The sequence below is a fragment of the Lytechinus variegatus genome, chromosome 5 (genome assembly GCF_018143015.1).
Source record: "Lytechinus variegatus isolate NC3 chromosome 5, Lvar_3.0, whole genome shotgun sequence".
Taxonomy (NCBI): domain Eukaryota; kingdom Metazoa; phylum Echinodermata; class Echinoidea; order Temnopleuroida; family Toxopneustidae; genus Lytechinus; species Lytechinus variegatus.
In genome coordinates, this window is record NC_054744.1 from 11,756,309 (window position 1) to 11,781,530 (window position 25,222).

Genomic DNA, 25,222 nt, shown 5'->3' on the forward strand with positions numbered 1-25,222 from the left:
ACCAATTATTGCAAAAGCTTTTGCAAATGTGAAAAGTGACAGAGGTTTTTTTTATCCAATCAAAATCATTCTTAGGTATTCGCAATCTACAGCATTTTCTGCAAAATGTCTTTTTTTGATAGGGTCTATTGTGACGTATATATTTTTTTACAACAGTGTGAAGTCGCACCAAACGTTTCGTTTCCCGCACTTGCCCATTTGCCCGTGTACAAATGGATTTCCAAAATCATCAAGAAAGGTTCCAAAAACCTCAAAAGTGACAGAACTTAATTTGATTAAAATTAAATGAAAATCATATCATGTTCAAGGTGAGAATCTGCTCTATTCTATTCTGTTTTGATAGATCACCTTGTTGACGCGTTTGGGAGATATCTTAGCAAATCCCTCAAAAACGGCGTATTTTCTATTATTCTCCATAGGGAAATAATTTAACACGCTACGCACTGCAAAAAAGGAGCGCAAACAAATTGATATGCTCCTTAACCACTTGTTTTAGGTATTCATTGTTTGTTCCTAGTTATTAGTGTGGTTTATTTTTCTCCTTTTCGACTCTTTATACTTTATTTGTTCTTTGTTTATTCAGTATTATCTTTTATGTTTATCTTGATGTATATTACTTGTATGTTATTTGTTGATATGGACCTCTGCATATGCAGCTGTGTCTGGATTAATCTTGAATTGAAAAAAAAAATATGTCTCAGATCAGACACCATAATCAACTTAGGCGATATTCAGTGGCAACTGGCATACGTAAAGCTCTGTAAAATTTACTTTTTGCGTGAGTTATTGACGAGTCCTGATCACTGTACATCCATTTTGTGCGGTAAGATAACTAGATATGAATTAATTTGAGTAATTCTTTTTAAAGAAGAAACCATATGAGAGTTTACTATAGGAAAGTATTCACTCTTTCCATTCTATCCACAGTAACTGCGAAGTTAACATCGCATCGCTCATACAGCCGGTGATTTCGATCGTATGCTATCCGAACACATCCATGAAGGGATCGTGAAATTCTCCATTCTTTTGTGTGCGTAATATATTACACATGTTGCCGATAGTAGTGGTGTCACCTGTGCACTCATTCAAATGAGATCTTGTGGGCGCTAATGCAGTTTCGCACCGGCTGATTACCAGCACACCTAATCACCAATACTTGTTCCCAAATGTCATGACAAGTCTCTCAGTCACATTTCGATGTCAATATATCCACCACTTTTAAAAATATTGTGATCGGGAATGGCTGTATTTCGGCTTCGATCTTAAGTTAACGTCGTTGATCGACATCGCTTCTCGGATCGCTTGGATTCACCGTGCACCGTAATGTTGATATGAACTGAAGTTAGCAACCTTATCATGCGAACATAGATTCGCATGCGGCATGCTGGCAGTTTGTTCGCCACATTTTCGCATGAACAATTATTGGTGATGAGGTATGCTGGTAACCACTCACACAACATGCGAGGTTAGTAATACTAACCTCGCACAACGCATGTGGTTTCATAGTGGACTTTGACGTTTTCATTCATCACACGAATGTGAGGGAATGAAAAACGCCAAACATTTGAGTATTTCTCCACTAATGGAAATTTGTTTTTATGATTTAACTTTTTTTTTTAATGAATTGGAAATTATTTATAAAAGTGTTTTTATCGCTTACCTCCAAGTCTCAACCAGGATACTCCGTTCGATCCGTCCTTAATACTGCGGTGGAAAGTACGCAAACAGCAATCGAAAAGCAATTTTTCGTATCGAACATTCTCAATTCAAGTCGTCAGCGCATAATAGGAAATTGTACCAAAAATCAACAGGTTGCATCTCATGTATATACTTATTGGTATTCATTAGATCGTGGTCGTGCGTGTTCAATACACACTGAGTGCATGCATGCAGAGAGTTTTTATTGAACAGGCACGACCACGATCTAATGATTATTCATCGCGAGAGTGACGTAATTTTACGAGTGTCCTTTCAAACTTGGTTCTTAAGTGCCTACCGTACCTTTGTTTATGGTGTTGCAAGCTAGCTGCATTCTAGGCGATCAGCATTATTTTCTTGCTCGTTCAATCCACTTTCATCATCATCTTGTCAAAAGATGGCGTACTTTACCAGTAAGTATATACATGAGATGCAACCTGTTGATTTTTGGTACAATTTCCTATTATGCGCTGACGACTTGAATTGGGTAGGCACTTAAGAACCAAGTTTGAAAGGACACTCGTAAAATTACGTCACTCTCGCGATGAATAATCATTAGATCGTGGTCGTGCCTGTTCAATAAAAACTCTCTGCATGCATGCACTCAGTGTGTATTGAACACGCACGACCACGATCTAATGAATATTCATCGGCGAGAGTGACATAATTTTACGAGTATCCTTTCAAACTTGGTTCTTAAGTGCCTACCGACTTTGAAATAATATCGCGCGCCCTCTTTAGGCAAAAGTTGATATCAACGCTGATCAAGAGGCATCTACGTGAAGATCACGAAAAATGCTCTTATTTTATTAAAAACAACACAAAACAGAATTCAACAAACGATCCATATGGTTCGGTAAGTGTCATAGAATAAATATAATGCTTAGCTACGATGTAAAATCATAGTTATTTTAGTAAAAAGGGTGTGAAAGATTCGCGTGCACCAGGTGCATATGAATCCTTCACACACGAGACGATTTGAAACCATGAGTGGCTGGTAACCAGCCGGTGCGAAACTGCATTAGCGCCATCTTGTGTTTCGAAGACGAAGGATGTCGCCTGCGCCTGTTTGACATCTAATGTTAGACAGACACCTACTTAGCCAGGTGGCTTCTAGAGAGTAGAAATCATTTACTGACGTAAGGTTACTCTCCAGGAAGCCAGGTATTTAATTTGTATATATTCACGTGCGTTGTGCGTGGAGGCCGCCAAAACCTGATACTTTTGTCCCCGAGATTTCTACTTTCCTTCTAAAAGATCTAGCCCTAAATCATGTACATGGGATAAAACTTCATTCCCAACATTTCTACGCTCTCGTTATTTTTAAACAAGAATTCATTAAAAAAAATTGAAAAATATTGTGAAAAGACGGAAGAGACTTGCCCGATGTTTACGCCGCCATCTTGTTTCCTATTGACTTGTTCTTCGCCAACGTTACAGACGCGTGCGTCCTGTAAGGCCAAGTAAAATAAGAAAGTAGTTGATCGTCCTCGTGTGCATCAATTTTGGCTGCCGCATGAAATTTTTTGATATTTACTATTTTCTAAAAAAAAAATAATAATTTTTGTTTCTCGTCCGCACCCTTTCCTTTTTGATTGCAGCATCAATTTTCTTGTTATTAACTATTTTTATGGCTGCTGAATAGCAAAAAATTTCTCAAGATTACTCTGGGATCTCTCTCGCAACTTCAAAAACAATTGCAAAGAGTCTGATATCGCCGTTATTGCAAGAAAGAAAAAAATTCTGATTTGGTTTTTTATTGGAATTTTGAAGATACCATCAAATTAGCGAGGAAATAAAGTTTAAAAACTCGGACAAGATCATATAGTGCATTTTCGGGGACCCCGCTTACTGAATCTGAACTAATCTCTCGTGTGCTTTGGAAATATGGCGCAGATAAATCAATTTTAATGAAGTAATTTGTATTTCAACAGGGTTTTTTGATGAGTGATAGTGCCTGTACTTAGATATATGTTACGGTGATTGTCTGTGTTCTTGTGATTCTGTTGGGTGAACTGCATGTGTAGTAGATAGTAAGGACCTCCCTCATTACTGATGTCAAAATTCTTGTCGAGAAAATGCCTCCTTGTTTTTTAAAAAATAGTAAGATAGCAAATAGCAAGGACCTCCCTCATCACTGCTCTCAAAAAACCCGGACGATCAACTTCTATCTTTTTTAACTTGGCCTAAAGTTGAGGACTCCAACTTAACTTCAAAGTCATCAATCATGGAGCCTTGAAAACTCTTTCCATATACTGCCATTTTAGGGAGTTTGGTTACTTTTTGAAATCTGGAAGGAATCCCAACAAATTTAATATTTAAAAGCTTGTGAAATTTTAAAGAAAAATAATGGTGCTTCAATCAACTCATTACATTATCTGATATATTGATGGTGATATTCCAATTTACAGGGGGAAATATGCAGATGAACTGTAAAAAATATTATTAAAGGCTTGTTTGAGGGGGGGGAGACAGTGGCTTTTTGAAATCTTGAAGGAATCCCAACAAATTTGGTACCATTGGAAAGCTTGTGAAATAAGAAAAAGAATTGTACATAAATCAACTCATGATGTCAATATTGACAGAGATATTTCTGTTTAAAGGGGAGAATATGCAGACTTTTGTTACAGGAAAAGTAGATTTTCATAACTTACACAAAATGCAATGAATGGGACTGTGTAATACTTTTTTTTCAAAGTGCAATTCGCTGTTATGCAATCATTTTATCTAGAAAACTTCAAAGTTCCTCATGGTATAGCTTTCTATAGGGGTTTTCCTCCTCCTTTGATGGCTTCATACTTGTTTTATACATGGGTGCACAGACAGATACAAGGCATTTCACCGAACTCCCTAATGCCATACTGTGCATAAGCGAGACCACCCGGATGGATTTCCCTAGAAAATTCATATTTACTTACAGGGTGAAATCGGTTTATATTAAGTGAATTTTATTGATCTTTGAACCTTCAAATGCCTAATACGTTTGAAGGGATAAAAATTATTTCACTATGAATGGCAAAAATGAGAGGTTTCTTGCCAGACCGATCTCGTGTAGATCCCTCGATCCGTTTGTCAATAATAATGATAATTATTTATAATCACGTTTTAGATTTTAGTATTTGTTAAATAATAATTTCATCTATAAATTGTTCTTCAAAACATCATTTTGTAACATAGCTAGAAGGTACATCATAACGAAGCTGTTCAAGGGTATTTGCTTTGTTCATGAACTTTATTAGAATTCTTGTGTGGAGAAATCTATGAAAACTGAGACAGTCCCTGTAAAATGGGATGATCCCAATTTTCTGACCAGCGACTCTACTGCCTAGTCTGTTTAAAAACTATAGATCTAAGTGACATGATTAGACAAAACTAACATTGAAATTCAAACTTCATTCATCATCATCTGATTATCATCATATAATTATTCCATCCATTAACCATCCTCAGACATAGTTAATGGATGGAATTTTTACTTTTGTTTCAAATTGAAAATCTTTTAAAACCAAGGTTAACATTTGAATTTTCAAGATAGTTTTGAAATTATAATTTGTGATTCTTCTTAACTAGGTTAAGGTTGTAGTTAATTTATGATCTATGAACATAAATTATTATTATTAAATAAATGGGGGGGGGGTAGTTAAAAAGTCAAAGAAAATTTCTTTGTCTCATTTGTTTTTCATGCCCTTTTAATTGTGTAAAGAGTGTTAGGTTCCAATCATGTGAGTAAAATCTTATTTCCTTCGATCAATGGCAGGTATGAAATTTTGATGAAATTTGTATTTTGTCCCACACTGTCAATTTTAGTGAAAAAGGAGCATTGACGTCAGTCAACAGAGCATCCATAACCTTGGCCCTTAGTGACCACTGATTATTCAAATGGTAAATGAGAGAAAAGATATGTCATTATGACACAGAGTTAACTAATCTAGGAGCTATATTAAATTGTATAATATAGGCGAGACTGCCACTCTTTTTTCGACATGTGTATACAGGTTTTCATATGTAAATTTGATCACATTAAAATAAAGAAGACATTTCATTGTCTGAAAGTCACCGCTACTGCTATATTGAATTGCTATAAATGCAAGTGATACTACTAGGCATGTTTTGCTTATTTAACATGGTGTTCACTGTTAATACATGTAAGTTGCTTTGTTCAAATTTTATTAGTCAATTGTAGGTCAGTGAAGAAATGGCTGATGTTTTAGAGAAAGCCAACGCTGGTGCATCAGGCGACCCCAGCAGAGTTACAGAAGTCAGCCCAGGCAGTGACAAAGGCAGTGAGGAAGCGAAGCAGACAGCTGTTGATGGGAGTCAGATGTCTACACCAAAAAAACCACAAGAGGCCGGAATGGACAATGACCAGGAAGAGCAGGAGATCTCTGGGAGTGGGGATGGAGAGGAGTGGTTGGATGTCCTGGGAAGTGGTCAACTGAGGAAAAAGGTCCTGAAGGCTGTTCAAGGAGAGGGCAGTCGACCTGATAGGGGTATGGCTATCACTGTGAGTTACAAGGGCAGGCTCCAGGATGGTACAGAGGTGGAGGCTGAGGACAAAGTGACATTCACTCAAGGAGAAGGAGAAATTGTTCAAGGTTTGTTATAAAGTATAATTGGGGGCCATATGCAGTTTGCTTTCAAACAATGGAAACTATGGAATTTGAATATATAGGGAGATTCGAAAATGTTTATTTGTGCTGAATGATATTTTTAAGGCCATTGAAGAGAAAAAAGAAGACTCACTAAAACGAAAGGAGAGTATCTTTACCGTACACCTATTTTAGAAGGAGTCCTGAAGCTGTGCATTCATTTTCCCATTCAAGATACATCATATAATGTGCCCATATAGTTATAGTCATATTGTTGTAGGAAAATAAGAATTTCACAAGAATTAAACTCCAAAACTGCAACAATTAAGATTTTTCTCTGCGCTTTGTGATTTATTGCCTCAGTCATGGAATAACATGAAATCTTCTGCAACTACTGGTACTTCTGCTGCTATAATGAAATCAGTGACAGTAACTACTACCTTGATGACCATTACTTTTATTGCTACTAATAATGATAAATATGATTAATTAATGGTTGTTTGCATGTTTTTTTTTCTTAGCTATTGATTTGTGTGTATGCCTAATGGAGTTGGGTGAGGTAGCAGAAATCCATACCAATGCCAGATTTGCTTATGGAGAATACGGAAAGTGAGTAATTATTTCTGAGCTTATGTAAAAGATAAATTCAATGAAGCTTGCATTAGATCAAGCACATGGTTAACAAAATGCAGAGTTGAAAAGTTTTTTTTTAAATGTAATTAAACCTCTATATGCCTTTGACTACAGTGAAAAAAAAAAGAAGATATCTTAGTACTTGACAGAAATAATTTATTAGAGATCATGTGATGATAGTCTGTAAACTACTGATATTCATCTAATACTTCATTGGTAATTTGAATATACTTTGAATGAAAATGATCCAATTTTATTTGTTGTAGAGTACACCTTCTTCATCTTAGTGCTATAACATTTGATATTATGATTATTTTTCTTGTCTAGGGAGCCCACAGTCTTGCCAAACACTGATATGATTTATGAAGTAGAATTATTAGAAGTAAACCCTCCACCCACACCACTCACAATGACGTTGGAAGAAATATGTCAGCTAGCGTAAGTACGGTCTCTTCTTGATTTCTATTCTCTTCTCTTCAATTACTTTGATAAATCACCATCAGGTCCCATCAAAGTAACTAGCTTAAGCATTTTGGGCCCAACTGCAAATCAAATGGTAGCCTTTTCTCAAGACACCAGTAATATTGTATAGGATCTGACTTAGAAAGACTAAAATCACAAGTTGCAAAACAGTGAGGAGTCATGGGCAGCAAATTATGCAGTCTTCATCAGCATTTTTTTGGTTTATAACCTAGTAATCGTGTTGAGCATCGTCAAAAGGCTAATCGAATGGTTACTGGTGATAGTGTGTAATATTCATGGAAACCATTATTTTGATTACTATGGGCTTTAGGTGGGGTAGGATATATTTTCTATGTACAGATAGACACCGTTCTCACTACGTTTCTAAAACTAGTTTAGTGGAAACTAGTTTAACACGTAGTGAGAACGGACGAAGCTATCTTCCAAACCAGTTCGGAAATCCACCTCGCGATGTATTTTTCAAGATAGCTTTGCCTCGTTAACTGATTTTAGTGTGAGGACACAACCGTTCTTTGGGAAGTGATCTTCACAATTTTGAGCTCGCTACTCCACAATACAGGTGTAGAATGCCTAAGCTGCGGTTTCGAATGTCACCCCACTGAGAGCGTTTCCATAGCAACAAGATCGCTTTACGTGTAGTGATTTTGAAAACCACTTTTGTGTGATCGAGTGGGAACACTAGCAAAGCAATCTTCCAAACTGGTTTCCTGAATCGGTTTCCAGTAAACTAGTTTTAGAAAGCATAATGAAAATGGCCTCATAGTCAGTCTTCTGTTCAGATGTTTCAAGGTGTAAAGTTAGTGACTGTATGTTATTTGCATTTATTTATTTATACATTTACCCATATATGTTTTTTTTCTTGTTTTCAGTAACAAGAAAAGGGAGTATGGAAATGAACTGTTTGGAAGGAAGGATTATTCTGGTGCAATCAACTCGTATACAAGGTATGGTAAAGTTGTATATTGTCTCGCCTGCATAGCAGAGTGAGACTATTAGGCGCTGCTTTTCCGATAGCGATGGCATCAACATTGAAATCTTAACTGAAGGTTAAGTTCTTGAAATGACATCATAACTTAAAAGTATATGGACATAAGGGTAATCAAGTATAACTAAATATTCTGCCCAAGATTCAGGTCACATGACCAAGGTCAAAGGTCAATTAGGGTCAATGAACTTTTTTTCCATGTTAGGGGTAATTATTGAATTGTCATAACTTTGAATGTTTATGGGTCTAGTTAATAAAACTTAGACATAAAGGCGACTCCACACCTTATGATTGGTCTGCGAGCCGATTTTAGAATATGACATAGCAGTCGTATGATTGGCTACGATTTGAAACTAATTTGGCCTTTACTCCAGAATAAAGGCTTGCAATCATTCATAATGGTTATATTAGTATTCTTTCAATTAATTTTAACCTCAAATAAAATGATATTTTCCATTCACATTTTCAGAAAATGAGCAAAATGCGATCTGTTCCAAAATCGGATCGCGAACAGTCGTAAGGTGTGCGGTGGCCTTAAGAGTAATCAATTATCACTGAACATCGCATGCAAGTTTCAGTTCACATGACTAAGGTCAAATGCCATTTAAGGTTTATGAACTTTGGCCAATTTGGGGGGTAATTGTTGAATCGCCATTATAACTTTGAAAGTTTATGGATATAGTTCATGAAATGTGGTCATTGGGGTAATCAAGTAACGCTGATCATCTTGCACAAGTCTTAGGTCACATGATCAAGGTCAGATGTCATTTAGGTTCAATGAAAATGGTATTTTTATTACCAGTATTATATGATTGGTGTTTTTTTTTTGTAAGTAATTATTTTGTAGTCATTTTCAAAGTCAGCACTGTTGCTATATTTAATCGCGTAATGCAGGCAAGACTGCCAGAGCCGCTCCACTTGTTTATTGATGGATGCAAGTTGTAACAATTTCAAAATGAGTTTGTACAGAATCCATTAATATTAATTTTATTCTAGAATTTAGGTGTGCAATGTATATTTCAGATTTGGCAATTGTAGAGGCATGACTTTTACTTAGGTGTAGTCAAGAAATCCATTTAGTTTCAAAATGGGAGGTGAGAGTTATTGCTGGATCAGATTTAAAAGAAAGGATAACTCCTAGAATAATGATCTAATGCTTCAATTAGTTTCAAGTTTCATAACTTTATCTTTGTTGTACTCATTTTCTTCTGCTGATAATTGTTCATTTCATTTTATTCTTTCTTTTGCAGAGCCATCTCACTGCTTGAAGATTGTCCAGTAAGTGAAAACTGTTTTGGAAAATGAATTAAACCTTTTTAGAGAATGACAATTCAGGACCTTATGAAATCTTGTATTTACTCATTTCATGCTTTTGTAAAGTATAATATAGTTTATCAGTTTTCCCAGCGAAAGCTAAAATTAACTTATTAGTATTTTTTTCTGAAAAACAAAGCTAAAAGAGCATTTGTAACTAGATAGCTTCCTTTGGTAAATCAAGCATCGTTATTATTATATGAAGTTGAAAATAAACCGGATAGAAAAAGCTGTCATTACACTTGGGTATCAAAGAGTCATCTCTCTGTGTTTATTCTTTTATAGAGCGGAAAGGATGATAGCTATGAAAAAGAAGTAAGTCAGATGGCAATCAAATGTTTCAACAACCTAGCAGCTGCCCAGCTAAAGGTAAGTAGGACTTAATCAAAAGCCGACCTTTGCAAAAAAAAACACAATCATTGCAGCAACTCTTTTCGATGCTAAATGCCATCAGAATCATTTGGATTCGCTGCTGAGCATGCCCATAGTAGTTATTCTTAATTGCAGAGAATAATATTGATAGTGTCAAGAAGTAATCTATAGGCCTATATTTGTAAATTTATTTGGATAATTACAAGATTTCACTATTTTTAATTGTAAGATGTTTATGTCTTGTCACCTATCTTATTGGCACATGATTTAGCAAACAGAAGGCAAAGGAACATTTTATTTCAAGCTTTGATTATGCTTGTTTGGCACCAGTTGCCTTTCTGAAAGAATTTGAATAATTTGTATTAAAGTTTATAATCATATTGTTCTATCCTGTTTTGATAATGCTGAATCTTACTGTTTATCTTGTAGTGCTGAGAATCAATTTTTTCCCCAAATTCAAAAAATTTTGCAATAATTAGATTCAAAGCTAATTTTTTTCTTTATATATACGTATTTATGATATCCTTATCTTTTATTTTTGTCTGTGCAGGTGGATGCATTTTCAGCAGCTCTTCAGTCTTGTAATTCTGTGTTATCAAAGGATCCAAGCAATGTAAAGGCATTATTTAGGAAGGGAAAGGTAAGAAAGAGAGACACACACAGGGAGATATATACAGAGACAAGAAGGAAAGAGAGAGTGAAAGAGATAGGGACAGATAGGAACAAAGAGAGTGGGGGAGAGAGAGAGAGAGAGAGGCAGGGAGACACAGAGAGGATGAGAGACAGATAGAGAATAGGGAGAGAGATATAGAGTGACTGACAGAGACAGAAGGAAGGGGACAGCAGTGGGGAAGTAATTGTTTTGTAAAAAACAACAAGGAAATAACATGCTAGAAGAGAAGAAATAGGCGAGAGAGGGGTCAGAGTAAAAAAAGGGGAAGGCACTTTAAAGACAGACTAGGTAATTAGTGAAAGATATTAAAGAACAAGGTAATTTATGAAAGATGAGAGCAAGTAATTGAGATAGAAGTAGAGGGATAAGGGGTTAGTCAGAGGTAGAGAGGGTGTGAGAGATGATGACAAACATCAGTATGGTGTGAATCTTTTTTTGTGTGAAATTTCAAAACAGGAAGATGGTAAAAAAAAAGAAACATGGAATATATAAAGTCTTCCGGCTGGAAAACATGCTCTAATATGTGACAAATTTTAATTTATTTTTTCTTCATTCAAAAACAATTTTGTTCCTTGGAAGTCAATGTCAAGTATTTATACCAGTATACCATTCTTTGAAATAGAATGACAGGTTTTACCAATAAGGTTTTTTTCCCATTCATGTAATGAAATCTCTACCCACTTTCCATTCTATAGGTTCTAGCTGGCCAACAGGAGTTCAGTGAAGCCAATATATATCTCAAAAAGGCATTAGCAATAGAACCATCAAATAAGGTAGGGCATTATTACATGATTTAAAGTCTGTTTACAGCCTTAGTCATATGCGACTAGCATTGGAGCATCATATTACATTCCACTCTTACAAAAGCGTAGTGACAATTCTATCTTTTATTAATGTTTTTATTTTTCTTCAGTAAAGACATTGAGAATATAAGAACTTCAGTGCTTGCATATCATGATGCTTTATGTTTTTTATTTCCAGAAATTTTAGCATGTTCGAAGCTTGGAGAAGTTGTTTAATACCTAAACAGAAAAATATGCAGTCATTATGTTTGTCATGACCCCAGCCTGTTCAATTTGTGCTTTGTTATTTATTTTTTTTTAGCCAAGATCTTCCTAAGATTTTGTAGATTAAGAATTTAAACTTTTTTAATACCAAATTTTGTTCCTGTAGTCCGTTGACCAATATCTTCATGATTATGCTTGTAAAGATAAAGAATTTATAGTTACTGTATACCTCATTTTGTCTTTGTTTGTGTAGACCATTCATCAAGAGCTTGCTAAGCTTTCGGCCAAACAGCAGCAGGAGGTGAAGTCAGAAAAGGCCATGTATCAGAGGATGGTAGGAGATATGGCAACGGTCTCGGAGAAAGCTGAATCAAAGAGCTCAAGAGTAAGTTAAAAGGTGCATTATCGTCATTATTGTGAAGTAATTCAACCCTCCATAAGTCAAATAATCACCTTTAGCTGAATTACACTGAATATGCAAAATGTGTTCTTTTATAACAATATTCGTTGGTCTCAAGAGATTTGACTTTGGCAAATTCATGTGATCCTCTTCTTGTCTGCATTTCTTAAAGGTCAAGTCCAGCCTAGAAAATGTTGATTTGAATAAATAGAGAAAAATCAAACTAGCATAACGCTGAAAATTTCATCAAAATCGGATGTAAAATAAGAGAGTTATGACATTTTGAAGTTTCACTTATTTTTCACAAAACAGTGATATGCACAACTCGGTGGCATGCAAATGAGACGGTCAATGATGTCCATCACTCACTATTTCTTTTGTTTTTTATTGTTTGACTTATACAATATTTCATTTTTTACTGATTTGACAGTAGTGACCAACTCGACTGAATCATATAGTTTTAAGCAATGCTAGTTCCAACTGTTCATGGAGGAATCAAGCGTTGTTTCACTTGACAATGAGGAGAAAATTAGAATATTTCATATTTCATGTAGTAGAATACAAAAGAAATAGTGAGTGGATGACGTCATCAGTCTCCTCATTTGCATACCGACCAGGATGTGCATATAACTGTTTTGTGAAATAAAGCAAAACTTAAAAATGTCATATTTTTCTTATTTTACATCCGATTTTGATGAAATTTTCAGTGTTTTGCTTGTTGGATTTTTCTCTTTTTATTCAAATCAACTTTTTGTTGGGGTGGACTTGTACTTTAAATATATACCTTTTCCCTCTGTAGAAGTATCTATGCAATTGATTGGTACAATGTGGATCACATAACCCCCCCTCCCCCATGCTAAATTGAGTAAGTTTGGCTCAGAGGGTAACATCAGGGCCCCGTCTTACAAAGAATTGTGGTTGATGCGTTCTTCCACAAATATGGAAAGCCAGCAATGTTAACTTAAAAGTGCATGTTTGTTTGTTATGATATTTATTCATACATTGATTGTTATCTTGACAATACAGTATTTTTTCTCTTTATTTTTAACATGGCAAAAGAAGCTGCTGAAAACTGCTTATCTAAAAAAAGAGCCAAGGGAGTAAATTAGAGAGTCAAAAGGTGCCTAAGCTTTCGATCCTAGCAGAATCTTCTTCGGAGGCAAAATGACAAACATATAAAGTGGAACAACCAAAAGACACTTCCCTTTGTGTCTGCATACTCCTTTTCTTTCATCCCCTTCATTAACCTGATTGGTCATCTCTTCTCACTAATGCCCCTTTTGTCTCCTTGTTTCTAGCGTTGCTGTTGAATGTCCGTGTCTATATGTCTATATTTTGGTTGTTCCACTTTATATGTTTGTCATTCTGCCTCCGAAGAAGATTCTGCTAGGATTGAAAGCTTAGGCCCCTTTTGACTCTCTATTTTTAACATGGACATTGTGCAAACAGGAAAAAGATATGACATTGAAAGATTTCCATATAATTAAGGTTGATCAGATCAAGGGCAAATCTTTGTAAGACAGGACCCTGACGTTAATGTCTGTGAACATTATACATGGTGGGTGTTTCATAAAGCTGTTCGTAAGTTAAGGGCAACTTTTAGAACGACTGGTGATCCTTTCTTGTGGTAAATGGTATATTAATTGGCGAAGGTTTAGCGCATAAGAAAGGATCACCAGTCGTTCTTAAAGTCGCTCTTATCTTACGAACAGCTTTATGAAACACCCACCAGGTGTAATGTTCAGACAGAAACGTCAGGTTCCTGTCTTACAAAGATTTGCCATTGATCTGATCAACCTCAATTTCATGGAAATCTATCAATGTCATATTTTTTTTTCTGTTTGCACAATGTCCATGTTGAAAACAAAGAGGAGAATACTGTATTGTCAAGATAACAATCAATGTATGAATAAATATTATAACAAACAAATGTGCATTTTTAGGTTAACATTGCTGGCTTTCCATAGTTGGCAAATCTTTGTAAGACAGGATACTGACATTACTGTCTGTGAACATTACACCAGGTGGGTGTTTCATAAAGCTGTTTGTAAGTTAAGAGCGACTTTAAGAACAACTGGTGATCCTTTCTTGTGTTAAATGGTATATTCATTTGCGAAGGTTTAGCGCATAATAAAGGATAACCAGTCATTGTCAAAGTCGCTCTTATCTTACTAACATCTTTATGAAACACCTACCTGGCCTACTATTCATGAATTACATTCATTCCATTGTCTCTTCTACTGACCAACAATCACTCCATATTGTTTGCGATATCTCTTTTTTTCTGCCAAACAATATAATAAGCATTCAATTTACCCATGCCTCTTCACTTTATTTGGAGTTTTACTTATTCTAGCCATAAAGGGTAGTGTTAATACTTCTTAGACATGAGTCTGTATTCAAATTAGTTTAAATTAGTAAATAATCTGCATTTTGTAAATAATCTAAACTTTTGTGGAGAAAAAAAATGAAGAAAAATGAAAGTCCTATTTTTTGGCTCAAGTTATTATACACTGTTACTTTGAATAAACTTCCGAAAATCTCTCTGTCTCTCTCCTTTCACTCAGGCCAAATATCTCCTAATTGGATTATCAATGGTCATCGCTGCTGTAGCCATAGTGCTTGCTCTATATTTATCATAGACCTACATCATGGTAACCATCTGTGACCAAATGGACTTCAAACCAACTCTTGAGTAAGATTGACTACTCCTTCAAAAATGCAATAACTGCAATTGAATCGCCTACATTTTTCTATTTGATGGCAGTAAGTGAAGTATGGGTGTGGAGTTCGATCTGTTTTTTGGAAAGGATTCGTCATTTGCGATTTCGTTGTCGAGTCTTCAGGAGAAGAATTACTCAAAGATGTCTTTAATCAAGATTGCAAGGATGTATAGTTGCTGACAATTGTAGTTTTGAATGAACCAAAGCTGTGACGTTTGATGAAATAATCTTGTATTCCCTCTTTCCATTTGATCTCCATGAGCATTATATTCACCATCTTTTCTAGGATACACTGACCCTTTGTACACAAATTATTCCTGCAGCCTGCTGCATAAAACTTTTTACCTGAGAAAAACTGAATACTAAGGTTAGTCTGATTTCTGCCATTGACTTTAACACATGGCAAAAACTCAGGTAAAAAATAATCATGTTCAAATTATGCAAGTGCATACAGTATTTTTCCATCTAAATGCTAATTTATTATGGGATAAACTTTGATGCAGTTTACAGTGTACATATTTTTATTGTATTTGAATGGTATAGACATTATTCTCTGATAACACAGAAAGTTTATGAACAGTTTAATACCAAGTATATGTTATAGCCAGCTGGTATAAAGGCTAGGTTACTGTTTACACAGTCAATCACACACTATATTTTCTTTGCATCATCAGTTTCTGCTTCCTACAATCAGGTCTGTCGGTCCGTTGCAATTCTTGCGCATCCAACTACTTCCTTAGTTTTCAACCAATTCTCAAGAAACTTGGCACATATATTGGTATTAAGGCAAAGACGTGCAAGACACCTTTTTTGCATGTGTCGGAAATTGTGTTGCCATGGTAATGACATATCATGTGGTGAAAATTGTGTGAAAATCTTGCAGTTTGAATTACTTCAATTTTCATCCAATTCTCATTAAATTTGGCTCACTCTTGGTTTTTGAGGTGAAGATGTCCGAGACCTATTTTTGTGTGTGTTGAAATTTGGGTTGCCATGGTGACAACACATTAAATTCCCCAAGTTAGGTAAAATCTTGCAGTTCATACTACATCAATTTTTAACCAGTTCTCATTAAATTTAGCTAACACAGTGGTCTCGAAGTAAAGATGTGCAGGATATATTTTTCCATGTGTTGGAATGTTGTTATGGTAACAACATATTATATGTCAAAAAATTAGGCAAAGATCTTGTAGTTTGAACTACTTCTTTTGCTTTAACCAATTCTCATGATATTAACTCACACATTGGCCTTTGGGTATACTAGGCAAGTCATATTTTTTCCATGTGTTGGAAACTTGCCATGGTGATGGCGTACGGAATGGTATTAATCACCTTCAGTGATACCGGTAGTTCTAGTCTCTTTTAAGAGTTTGATGAATTCAGGAGACTGGACACACTCAATCAAGCGAATCATTACCCTCACTAATTCCTGGCAGCCAGTTTTAGAAATGAAAGAAATCAAACAACTCTAAGTCCAGCATACATTTACTATCCCTGTTCTATTTCTCTGGATTCACTGTATGTGTTTGAAAAGTTAACAGGTTTCTGGAGTAGGTCAGTGTACCGTAATAGGGAAGAACTTGCATTAGGATTAAGTTAAGTGTGAGAGACATATATAATTTGACATAGAGACATATATAATTTGATAAATATGTCACATAATGTTAATTGTAAAAAAATGTTTACTATTGTTCTGATAAGAGACCATGAATGTGATACTTATCTTTCCATTTCAAAGTATTCATTCATGTTTGATGATATTAAGAAAATGCCTTCAAGGGAATACTGTTTTCAAGGAACAATCTTTTCATTGATACAAAATTTCTGTATTGCGGAGTTATCAAATTCACTAAGAAACACTGAGACCTCTTCAGCTGTACCCCTCCCAATACCCTCTTTATCCTCCTCTCCTTCTTTATCTCTCATTCTTCTACCCTCTTTCTCTTTTTCCACCTCCCTCTCCCCCCCTCCCCCCACCCCCTGTCGTGCCCATCAGTCTCTCTCTCTTCCCCATCTCTCTCCTCTCTTCTGATTTCTTGCTACATTTTCTTAATGATTTTTTTTTTTATTTCATTCAATTGATATCATTTGTTTCAATTTTATGATCCTCTCTCAGCCTCCCATTCCTGTGTATATTGATGGTACTTGGCTGTATTCAAAACTCCTCTTTTTGTATGTGCATGCCAATATGATCAATCAGTATTAATATAAATTATCATTTGAAATTTGGTTAATAATACATGTACATTCTCTTTTTTGGAATGAGCAAGAGGAACTTGTGTATTTTCTAATCTAGTCAGTGCTTTGCACTCTGACATATGTGTACATTATATAGTAGCTTCATTTATATAAGGTGCTTAAAAGTATTGTTATTGGCAATCAAAGGAGCTATAAAAAAAGATTCCTACTTCTCGGCATTCCCACAAAAAAAGTTCACACCTAAACTTTTGCTATTTTAATAGCTACTGAAAATAGTTTGTAATTATTTAAACCGGTGTCAATTTCTTTGCTCATCTTTTAAAAAAGTTGGGGAATTACATGTGATTGGCAAGTTTTGTTTTGTTGTTGATGTATGTTGGTTGGTATTTTGTTTGCTTTTTTATCGTTAAAGTTGCTCACTGAAATATATGTTCATTATCATTCAAACACCAGATGTACAAACAATGTTTTGTTTATAAGAAGTATAAATCTCTCCAATTTACTGTAAATATTGAACCAGAGACCAAGAAGATGGCATATCCCGTTCTGTCATTTATAGTGTATCAGTTTTGAAAAGTTTAGATAAATACACCCTGTGATATGGTATATTATTGTAATGTATACTTATTTCCAATCACACTTGAGTCACAATCAAATGATCTAGTCAGATATTGTTTTCGTTACCCGTACCTGTAATCATGATAAGTTGAATTGAGAGACGAGATTAATGATTTCTCCAATTGAGTAGGCTTCAAGTCAGGAGCTACCACCGAGTAGTCTGCATGCACAGACCTTTGCTTCTCTCATAGTGCATAACGCAGGGTCTGAAATTGGAGATTAGGTTCATTATTTTTCTGTGGCTGCTTATTTGTTTTTGTACCGTTTGACACAGAATGTCAATTCAAATGTAACATTATCTATATTTTCATGTTGGATTGTACTTCATTCTTTGCATGAATCCTCCGTACAATTTCACACTATACATAAGAAGTATTGAATGTGTTTCAATACTTCTGCCTTCATATTCTTCCACACACAGAGACACTTATGTAAGTCATTCATTAATTAACTCCTACATGCATCAACACATCCTTAGACTGCTGTTCATTTTCCTTCGTCGGACTTGTGTATTTAGACCGTTACCATGGTAATATCCAGGAGTGCAGTCAGGATGAGTGACAAACAACTTTCCAAAACATTCTAAACAAGCCTAATCCTAGGTTTTGAAAACGATATGTGGAACAGCGCCAAGTGTTGCCTGCTGATAATAACCACACTCGACCAGATGTACTTGATACTTTTATCTGTCACAGGCAATTGACATCAATTACTAGCCCTTTGGGGCATTTGTTGATACCCCTTCCCCTATTAATACTGTGTACTCGCCTCACACATGGACAGCATTAGTAAATGATTATATTAAATTTCCATGTCAGTGGTATATAGAAGATTCATTTCATATCCTCACCCTCTTGATATGGACACCAATCATCTTTATCCATCTGATCTATTGGGGCAAGCTGGCAGTAGTCCATACACTCTCCCCTTCCGTTTCCCTCTGTTCTTCACGTCAAATCTGTGGTGAATTGTTTGTATTTTATGGTGTAGTATTTGTGACTCATCGCATCTCTCTATTATTTAATTTGTTTCAGACTTCATTTGACACCAATTTGTCATTTGAGATGACATTGAGGGGAAGGGAGGGGGTGCAGGCTGGTCCCACCCCCCCCCCTTGTAACCTCCACAACTATTTGCACTGGTACGAGTGTTAGTGAAATTATTGATGACTGGTGCAAGTTTATAATTTTTATTTATATTTCTTCCCCTACTAATAATTTCCTGATGGAGCTTGCCTTTTTTTGGTTTTAATAGGGTCATCTGATCCCCAAAGTGCCTTACGATTTGTTGTAACAGAACTCGAACCTCTGCCTCTGAGTGCGCTGAGTGGAAGTCAACCTTAATTTTGGAAGCGCCTTGTAAGTTGATTTAACCTGATTATTACCAATTTTGAGCCGATACTATCTCTTCATATACATTTAAGAGTGATTGACAACGTTCAGGAGTAATTTTGAATCATGGCTAGCAATAAAACTAAGAAGAAAACTAAGTCTCGAAACCAAAGTGAGGCCTTAGAAGAAGTCATCGAAGTTGCAGCCGAGTCCTCGTCCGAAGATCCCCCGGACCGACTGCTGACGCATAGAGGCTTATTGCCAAATGAAATCGCTGGTCAACGAACCGTAAAAGAGCGCTCAAATTCAAATTCTCCCGCCAATATCAGAACAATGATTGCCGAGGAAGTAAGGAATGCTTTGATTTCTGAACCCGTTCTCAACACGATTGTTGATGCCGTCTACAATAGAATCTACAAAAAACTTGCCGACGAGCTTCATGCTTCCTTTCAACTGGAACTCGGAAGAACAGAGCAACGCATGGATGCCCTTGCAACGACCTCTGACCTCCTTGGTAAGAAGATCAAAGAACTTCAATCGTCCGTCGAAGAGCAGGAGCAATACTCACGTCGCCAGTGCCTTCGAATCTACGGGCTGCCAGAGAACCGCAACGAAGACACCGACGACCTCGTTATTGCACTAGCTGGAAAGATGAACATCACGATTGGAAAGCAGGACATCGATCGGAGTCATCGAATTCATCTGAGACGTGAGAGTCAACAACAAGCTTCATCATCTCAACCGATTCGCCCGAAACCGTTGATCGTAAAGTTCTCGCGCTACAATGCTCGGCGATTGATGTACGGAGCGAAGTCGCGACTTAAAGGCACCGGCATCGTCATCAGAGAAGACCTTACGACGACTCGACAGGCCTTGTTCTCTAGAGCATCCTCTCACCAGAATACGAAGTTCACATGGAGTATTGATGGCAGGATCTTTACTGTGACGAGGGATGGTCGTAAGGTCCCCGTGAGGAATAATTCCGACATTGAACGTTTGGACTAACTTTAAACACAGGTACGCTGTATATATTACTCTGTGTATTAGCTCTTATTTCTGTGCTCTATGCATGGTATTGTAAATAACGATATAGATTTTAACACTGATTTTAATTGTAAATATGTTGATCATGATGAATTTAATACGAATCATTACGTTAATTCTCAATTAAGTTTAATTCATTATAACGCAAGGAGTCTAAGGAAGAATTTTGATAATATTCAAAACGATTTAACAATATTAAAATACCCTTTTACCATTATTGGAATCACCGAAACATGGATGGTAGATAATAATTGTTTGTTTTCTTTAGATGGTTATTCTATGTATAGTTCTAATCGTCAGTCTGGTCGTGGTGGCGGTGTTGCATTTTTTGTTCAAGATCACCTGAACGTTTCTATTATAAATGATGCAACATTTGATATGCAGGGAGTTGAGTCATTATTCATTAGTATACATATTCAAAACAACAAAAATATTATAATTGGAGTCATTTATCGTAACCCATCTAGTAATGTTTCTGATTTTATTAGAGAACTTGATAGTATTGTTGACACACTATGTAAACAGTCTAAATATTGTTATATTATGGGAGATCTGAACGTTAATTTACTAAACTACGATACCCAGCCTTCTGTTCAAGGTCTTGTTGATTCTTTTAATTCATATGGCTTATTTCCAATAATTGATAGGCCTACTCGTGTTACAAGAGATAGTGCGACACTCATTGACAACATATTTACCAATGTTATCAATGAAAACAGTTCATCTGGGATACTTTTGTCAGATGTCAGTGACCATTTTCCCATTTTTCATATAGCAGAATTTAACATTCCAATAAAAAGAAATATCAGTTCCACAGTTTTGCATCGTGATGTGACTCCTTTTGCTTTAGCTTCTTTTTTAAATGACCTAAAAGATCACGACTGGAAAGAAGTGCTGAATTCGAATGATGTTGATAATGCATACAATATTTTCTTACATGATTTTAAATATTATTGTGATAAACACATCCCTTTGAAAGAGCGATCCCCTGTTAATATGCGAATTAAAAAACCGTGGATCACACGAGCTCTTTTTAATTCCATTAGGAGAAAAAATATTCTTTATAAACGATTTCATTCGAAGCCAACACTTGTAAATGAAGACATATATAAGAAATATCGTAATAAATTACATACACTTATACGTTCTGCAAAAAGAAAATATTTTTATAACAAATTTGAAAAAATAAAAGGTAATCTGAAGAAAACATGGAAGTTTTTGAATGAAATTCTAGGTAGAAACAAACCGTCTATAAGCAATGGAATTATGCATCATGATGTAAAGATAGAAAATCCGTTTGATGTGGCAAATGTATTCAATGACTTTTTTGTTACCATAGGGGAAAATCTTACTCGGTCTTTACCGAATTCTAACTCAATATTCTCTGATTTCATGCCTAAAATATTTGATAAATCTTTGTTTTTTAAACCAATTACTGAGCATGAAGTTGCTAATATCATAAAGAACATCAGTCCTGGAAAGAGCCCTGGATACGATACTTTGTCAATTGATATTGTTAAACCTGCTGTGTATTTCATTACTCAACCATTGACTCACATATGCAATTTATCTATTCAAACCGGTGTTTTTCCTGATAAAATGAAGTTAGCAAAGGTTGTGCCTGTATATAAAAAAGGAGATAAACTTGATTGTAATAATTATAGACCGATATCTGTTTTGCCATTGTTTTCGAAAGTTCTTGAAAGACTAGTATACAATAGGTTGTACAATTTTTTGATGTCCAATAATTTACTCAATCCCAATCAATATGGTTTTATGAAAGACTGTTCTACCGAGTTTGCATTAATTGAACTAACTGACTTAATTTTGAATTACATTAATAAAAATAAACATGCAATCGCTATTTTCATGGATTTATCAAAAGCATTTGATACTTTGTCACACTCTATCTTGCTGTCTAAGCTTTCTTTTTATGGAATTAGAGGCTTGCCTCATGCCTGGTTCTGTAATTATTTAAAAAATAGGAAACAATTTACCGTGTACAATGGCCAATCATCAAATTCCAAAATAATTTATTCAGGTGTTCCCCAAGGAAGTATTTTAGGCCCCCTTTTATTCTTAATTTACATAAATGATATTATCAACTGTTCAAACTTCTTTAAATTTGTACAATTTGCAGATGATACCTCATTGATTGCCTCTAATATAAACTTTCAATCTTTAATCCACATGATCAATATAGATCTTAATTTTGTTTATGACTGGCTTGTTTGTAATAGATTGTCATTGAATATTTTGAAAACAAAATTTGTGATTTTCAGAAATAAGCAAAATAAAAGATTAGACTACTCTAGTGTTAAACTGTTTCTGAACAGGTCTGAAATAGAACAATGTTCTACTTTCACATACCTGGGCGTACAATTAGACGAGTTTCTTACATGGGATTCTCACATTAATACAACAAGTACAAAAATATCTAAAATTACTGGTATTATGAATAATGTTAAGCATATATTGCCACTCAAACTTTTATTTACAATGTATAATTCCTTTATATTGCCCCATGTTTTGTATTGTAATGTTGTGTGGGCTTCTCTACATGCTTCTAAGTTATTAAGAATATATCGCTTACAAAAGAAAGCCCTTCGCATATGTGCAAATACCCATTACCTAGCTTCTTCCCTACCCTTGTTTCGCCGTTTTTCAACATTGAATGTGTATGACTCTAACAAATTATCGGTTGCTTCATTGATGCAAAAGTTTTTTACCAAACGTCTCCCTCCCTATCTAACTCAAATGTTTTGTTTAAATGTGAATGTTCATTCTTATTCTACCCGGCAGTCAACCAACTTTCACCTGTGGAAAACAGAAACCAATAATCTCTCAAAGTCAGTCCGTCATCTTGGCCCTATTATTTGGAATTCCTTGCCTCTTGAAATTCAACGCACACAATTCAATTCACTTTTTAAAAAACGATTGAAAAAATTCTTCCTCTCCAACCTAAATAACCGTTAAATAATTTTCCACTCGGCATTTTAGAGGGCCGGAGTGTGGCGTCGCAGCAGTATTTCATTCTTTATCCATCTCAGGCTGGTTGCTTGCATTTATCAAATGCAGCCCTATTTTCGATCCTGTTTGTGTTTTTTTTTTTCATGGTTCACTTAGCGACCGGCTGGCATGTCGTCAGTGTTTTGGTTTGTAAGAAAGTACTGACGACGTGCCCGCCGATCATCGCAATCAAGCTATACTGTTGGGGCGACACATTCCGGTGTTCTATTTGTTAGCTATTATCTATAGTCATTCTTATGTTTTATTCTTGGTTTCCCTTTTTTCAAGCCTTTGAGGCTTTTTGGGATACCTTTTTCTTTCATTATTTTTTTTTAATCTCAATGTTTCATGATTATATTTGTATATTTATGTTCAAAATAATGTATGATATTTGTATGTTTTTACTTGTATATAATATTGAAAGAAATAAATGAGAGTATTTCTGCTCTCCCACAATCACAATCACAAAAATTATGTAAGTGAAAGATGTCTTGTAGTTCTGCATAAATTTCATCATTCATGTTCTAAGCTTATTAAACTATATTTCAGTGAAGAACATTGAAGATGCATGCAGACTGATAAAAAGTAAACATAGATTTTTACTTAACTTTCATTCATTTTCATTATTTTTTTTGGGGGGAGGAGGGATTTTAACCTGGTATGATTTTGAAAATTCAAACATGTTTGATGGTGTGTTATTTCAAAAGAATCTAATACTAATGTACAAATTAATTACAATTTCCTAATATCACTCAATGATTTATTTATTATTGTAGTTGACATGAATCACATCAATTGAATGAAAACTTGTGCAAAAATGATTTTTGTGTAAAATAATGGTGCTAAGATGTTTAAAAAATGAAAAATAGTGTTTTAAATAATACAATTTCTTCTTCAAACTTTATTTTCTATTATTCTGGTCTGGGAGATTTTAACAAGTTTTCAACACTTATTCTGTATATACAGTTAACTCTATCTACCACAAGTCTGATAACTACCAAATTTGATGCAATTTTCAGACTAGCATTTCACCTTTATTAGTCAAGATTATTTTCTCTCCTGTGATATGATATCATCCAAACCCGTTTCTTATCTATAACTGTAAAAGGTTATAATATATCCATGCATTTTAATGAGATCCCACTAATCAAGATGTAGGATAGCATTAGTACCTTCTTTATGGAAGTGAATGCATGATTTATCACTATGCAAGGGTTTTGAATTATAAATTCTATTTGATACTCTTTGAATATAGTTTTGTTAAGCTGTCCACTGACAACAAACCAAGCCTTTGTTTCATTTTTGCTTGCAGTAAGAATTAAATGTATTGCACACCTTAAGAAGTATGCATATATTTTGTGAGTGTGATGTCTGCAAACTGCCCATTTCTAACAAAAGTATAATTTGTGTTGTTTTCATGTTGTGTTGTATAATTTGTGCAAAATTTCAAACTTTACTTTGTAAATATGCATTCATTCATTCATACACATGTCATGCATCTGAATATTTTGGTAGAAAAACAATTTGCTAGAACATTCCATGCTGAACTTTGAGGGAACAATCAAAATTGTATTCCTGCAGCCTGTTGCATAAAACTTTTTACCTGAGAAAACTCCGGTAAAAACTGAAAACTAGCATTAGTCTGATTTCTGCCATTGGCTTTAACACAGGGCCAAAAACTCAAGTAAAAAATACCTGAGTTTTCTCAGGTAAAAAGTTTTATACAACAGGCTCCTGATGTATTTATTCATCTTCAAAATTAATCAACTGATTTTTAACCAAACTTTTAGGCTAATGAGCATAAGAGGAACATTTCTTCATTTTGACATAAAGCGTACATGTATTTAATACTGTATTACAATTAAATGAATGTAATTTTTCTGATGATGTAGACAATAGATTCATAGTCAGCCTTATTAAATATTTATACTTTTTGATATGTGTCATAATTATATTCATGTAATGTTGTTTCACCTACTTGTCATTAAATGGCAAAAACATTGCAAATGAAAGTCCTGTCTTCCATATTCCTGTTATTTGTCTTATTACATGTATATTGTCGCTAAAGCAAGTCTCACACTGTCCCAAAAATGAGTAAAGATGTGTTACAAAACTTTCAGATTTGGCTTTGTTTACATCAGGGA

At 35.0% G+C, this 25,222-nt stretch overlaps 1 protein-coding gene across 2 annotated transcripts; it reads left to right on the forward strand.

The window, feature by feature from the left end:
• The first annotated feature begins 693 nt into the window (after positions 1-693).
• On the forward strand, positions 694-18,851 carry LOC121415347 (peptidyl-prolyl cis-trans isomerase FKBP8-like). Of its 2 annotated transcripts, none has more exons than XM_041608528.1 (11): positions 694-823; positions 5,872-6,293; positions 6,809-6,896; positions 7,248-7,358; positions 8,273-8,347; positions 9,639-9,666; positions 9,988-10,071; positions 10,625-10,714; positions 11,443-11,520; positions 12,008-12,139; positions 14,722-18,851. In XM_041608528.1, exons 2-11 carry the CDS (start codon positions 5,894-5,896, stop codon positions 14,794-14,796), a joined length of 1,161 nt encoding a protein of 386 aa, XP_041464462.1. In that variant the 5' UTR covers positions 694-823; positions 5,872-5,893; the 3' UTR covers positions 14,797-18,851. The 2 variants fall into 2 exon arrangements, with proteins under 2 accessions (XP_041464462.1, XP_041464463.1); XM_041608529.1 differs by having other exon boundaries at positions 5,882-6,293.
• The last annotated feature ends 6,371 nt before the right edge of the window (positions 18,852-25,222 follow it).

Bases quoted from the DNA above. Each gene is read 5' to 3' on its own strand.
- LOC121415347 (XM_041608528.1), top strand. From the start codon at position 5,894: ATGGCTGATGTTTTAGAGAAAGCCAACGCTGGTGCATCAGGCGACCCC. The intron at 7,359-8,272 runs GTAAGTACGGTC...TCTTGTTTTCAG, and splicing joins GAAGAAATATGTCAGCTAGC to TAACAAGAAAAGGGAGTATG. The intron at 11,521-12,007 runs GTAGGGCATTAT...TTGTTTGTGTAG, and splicing joins CAATAGAACCATCAAATAAG to ACCATTCATCAAGAGCTTGC.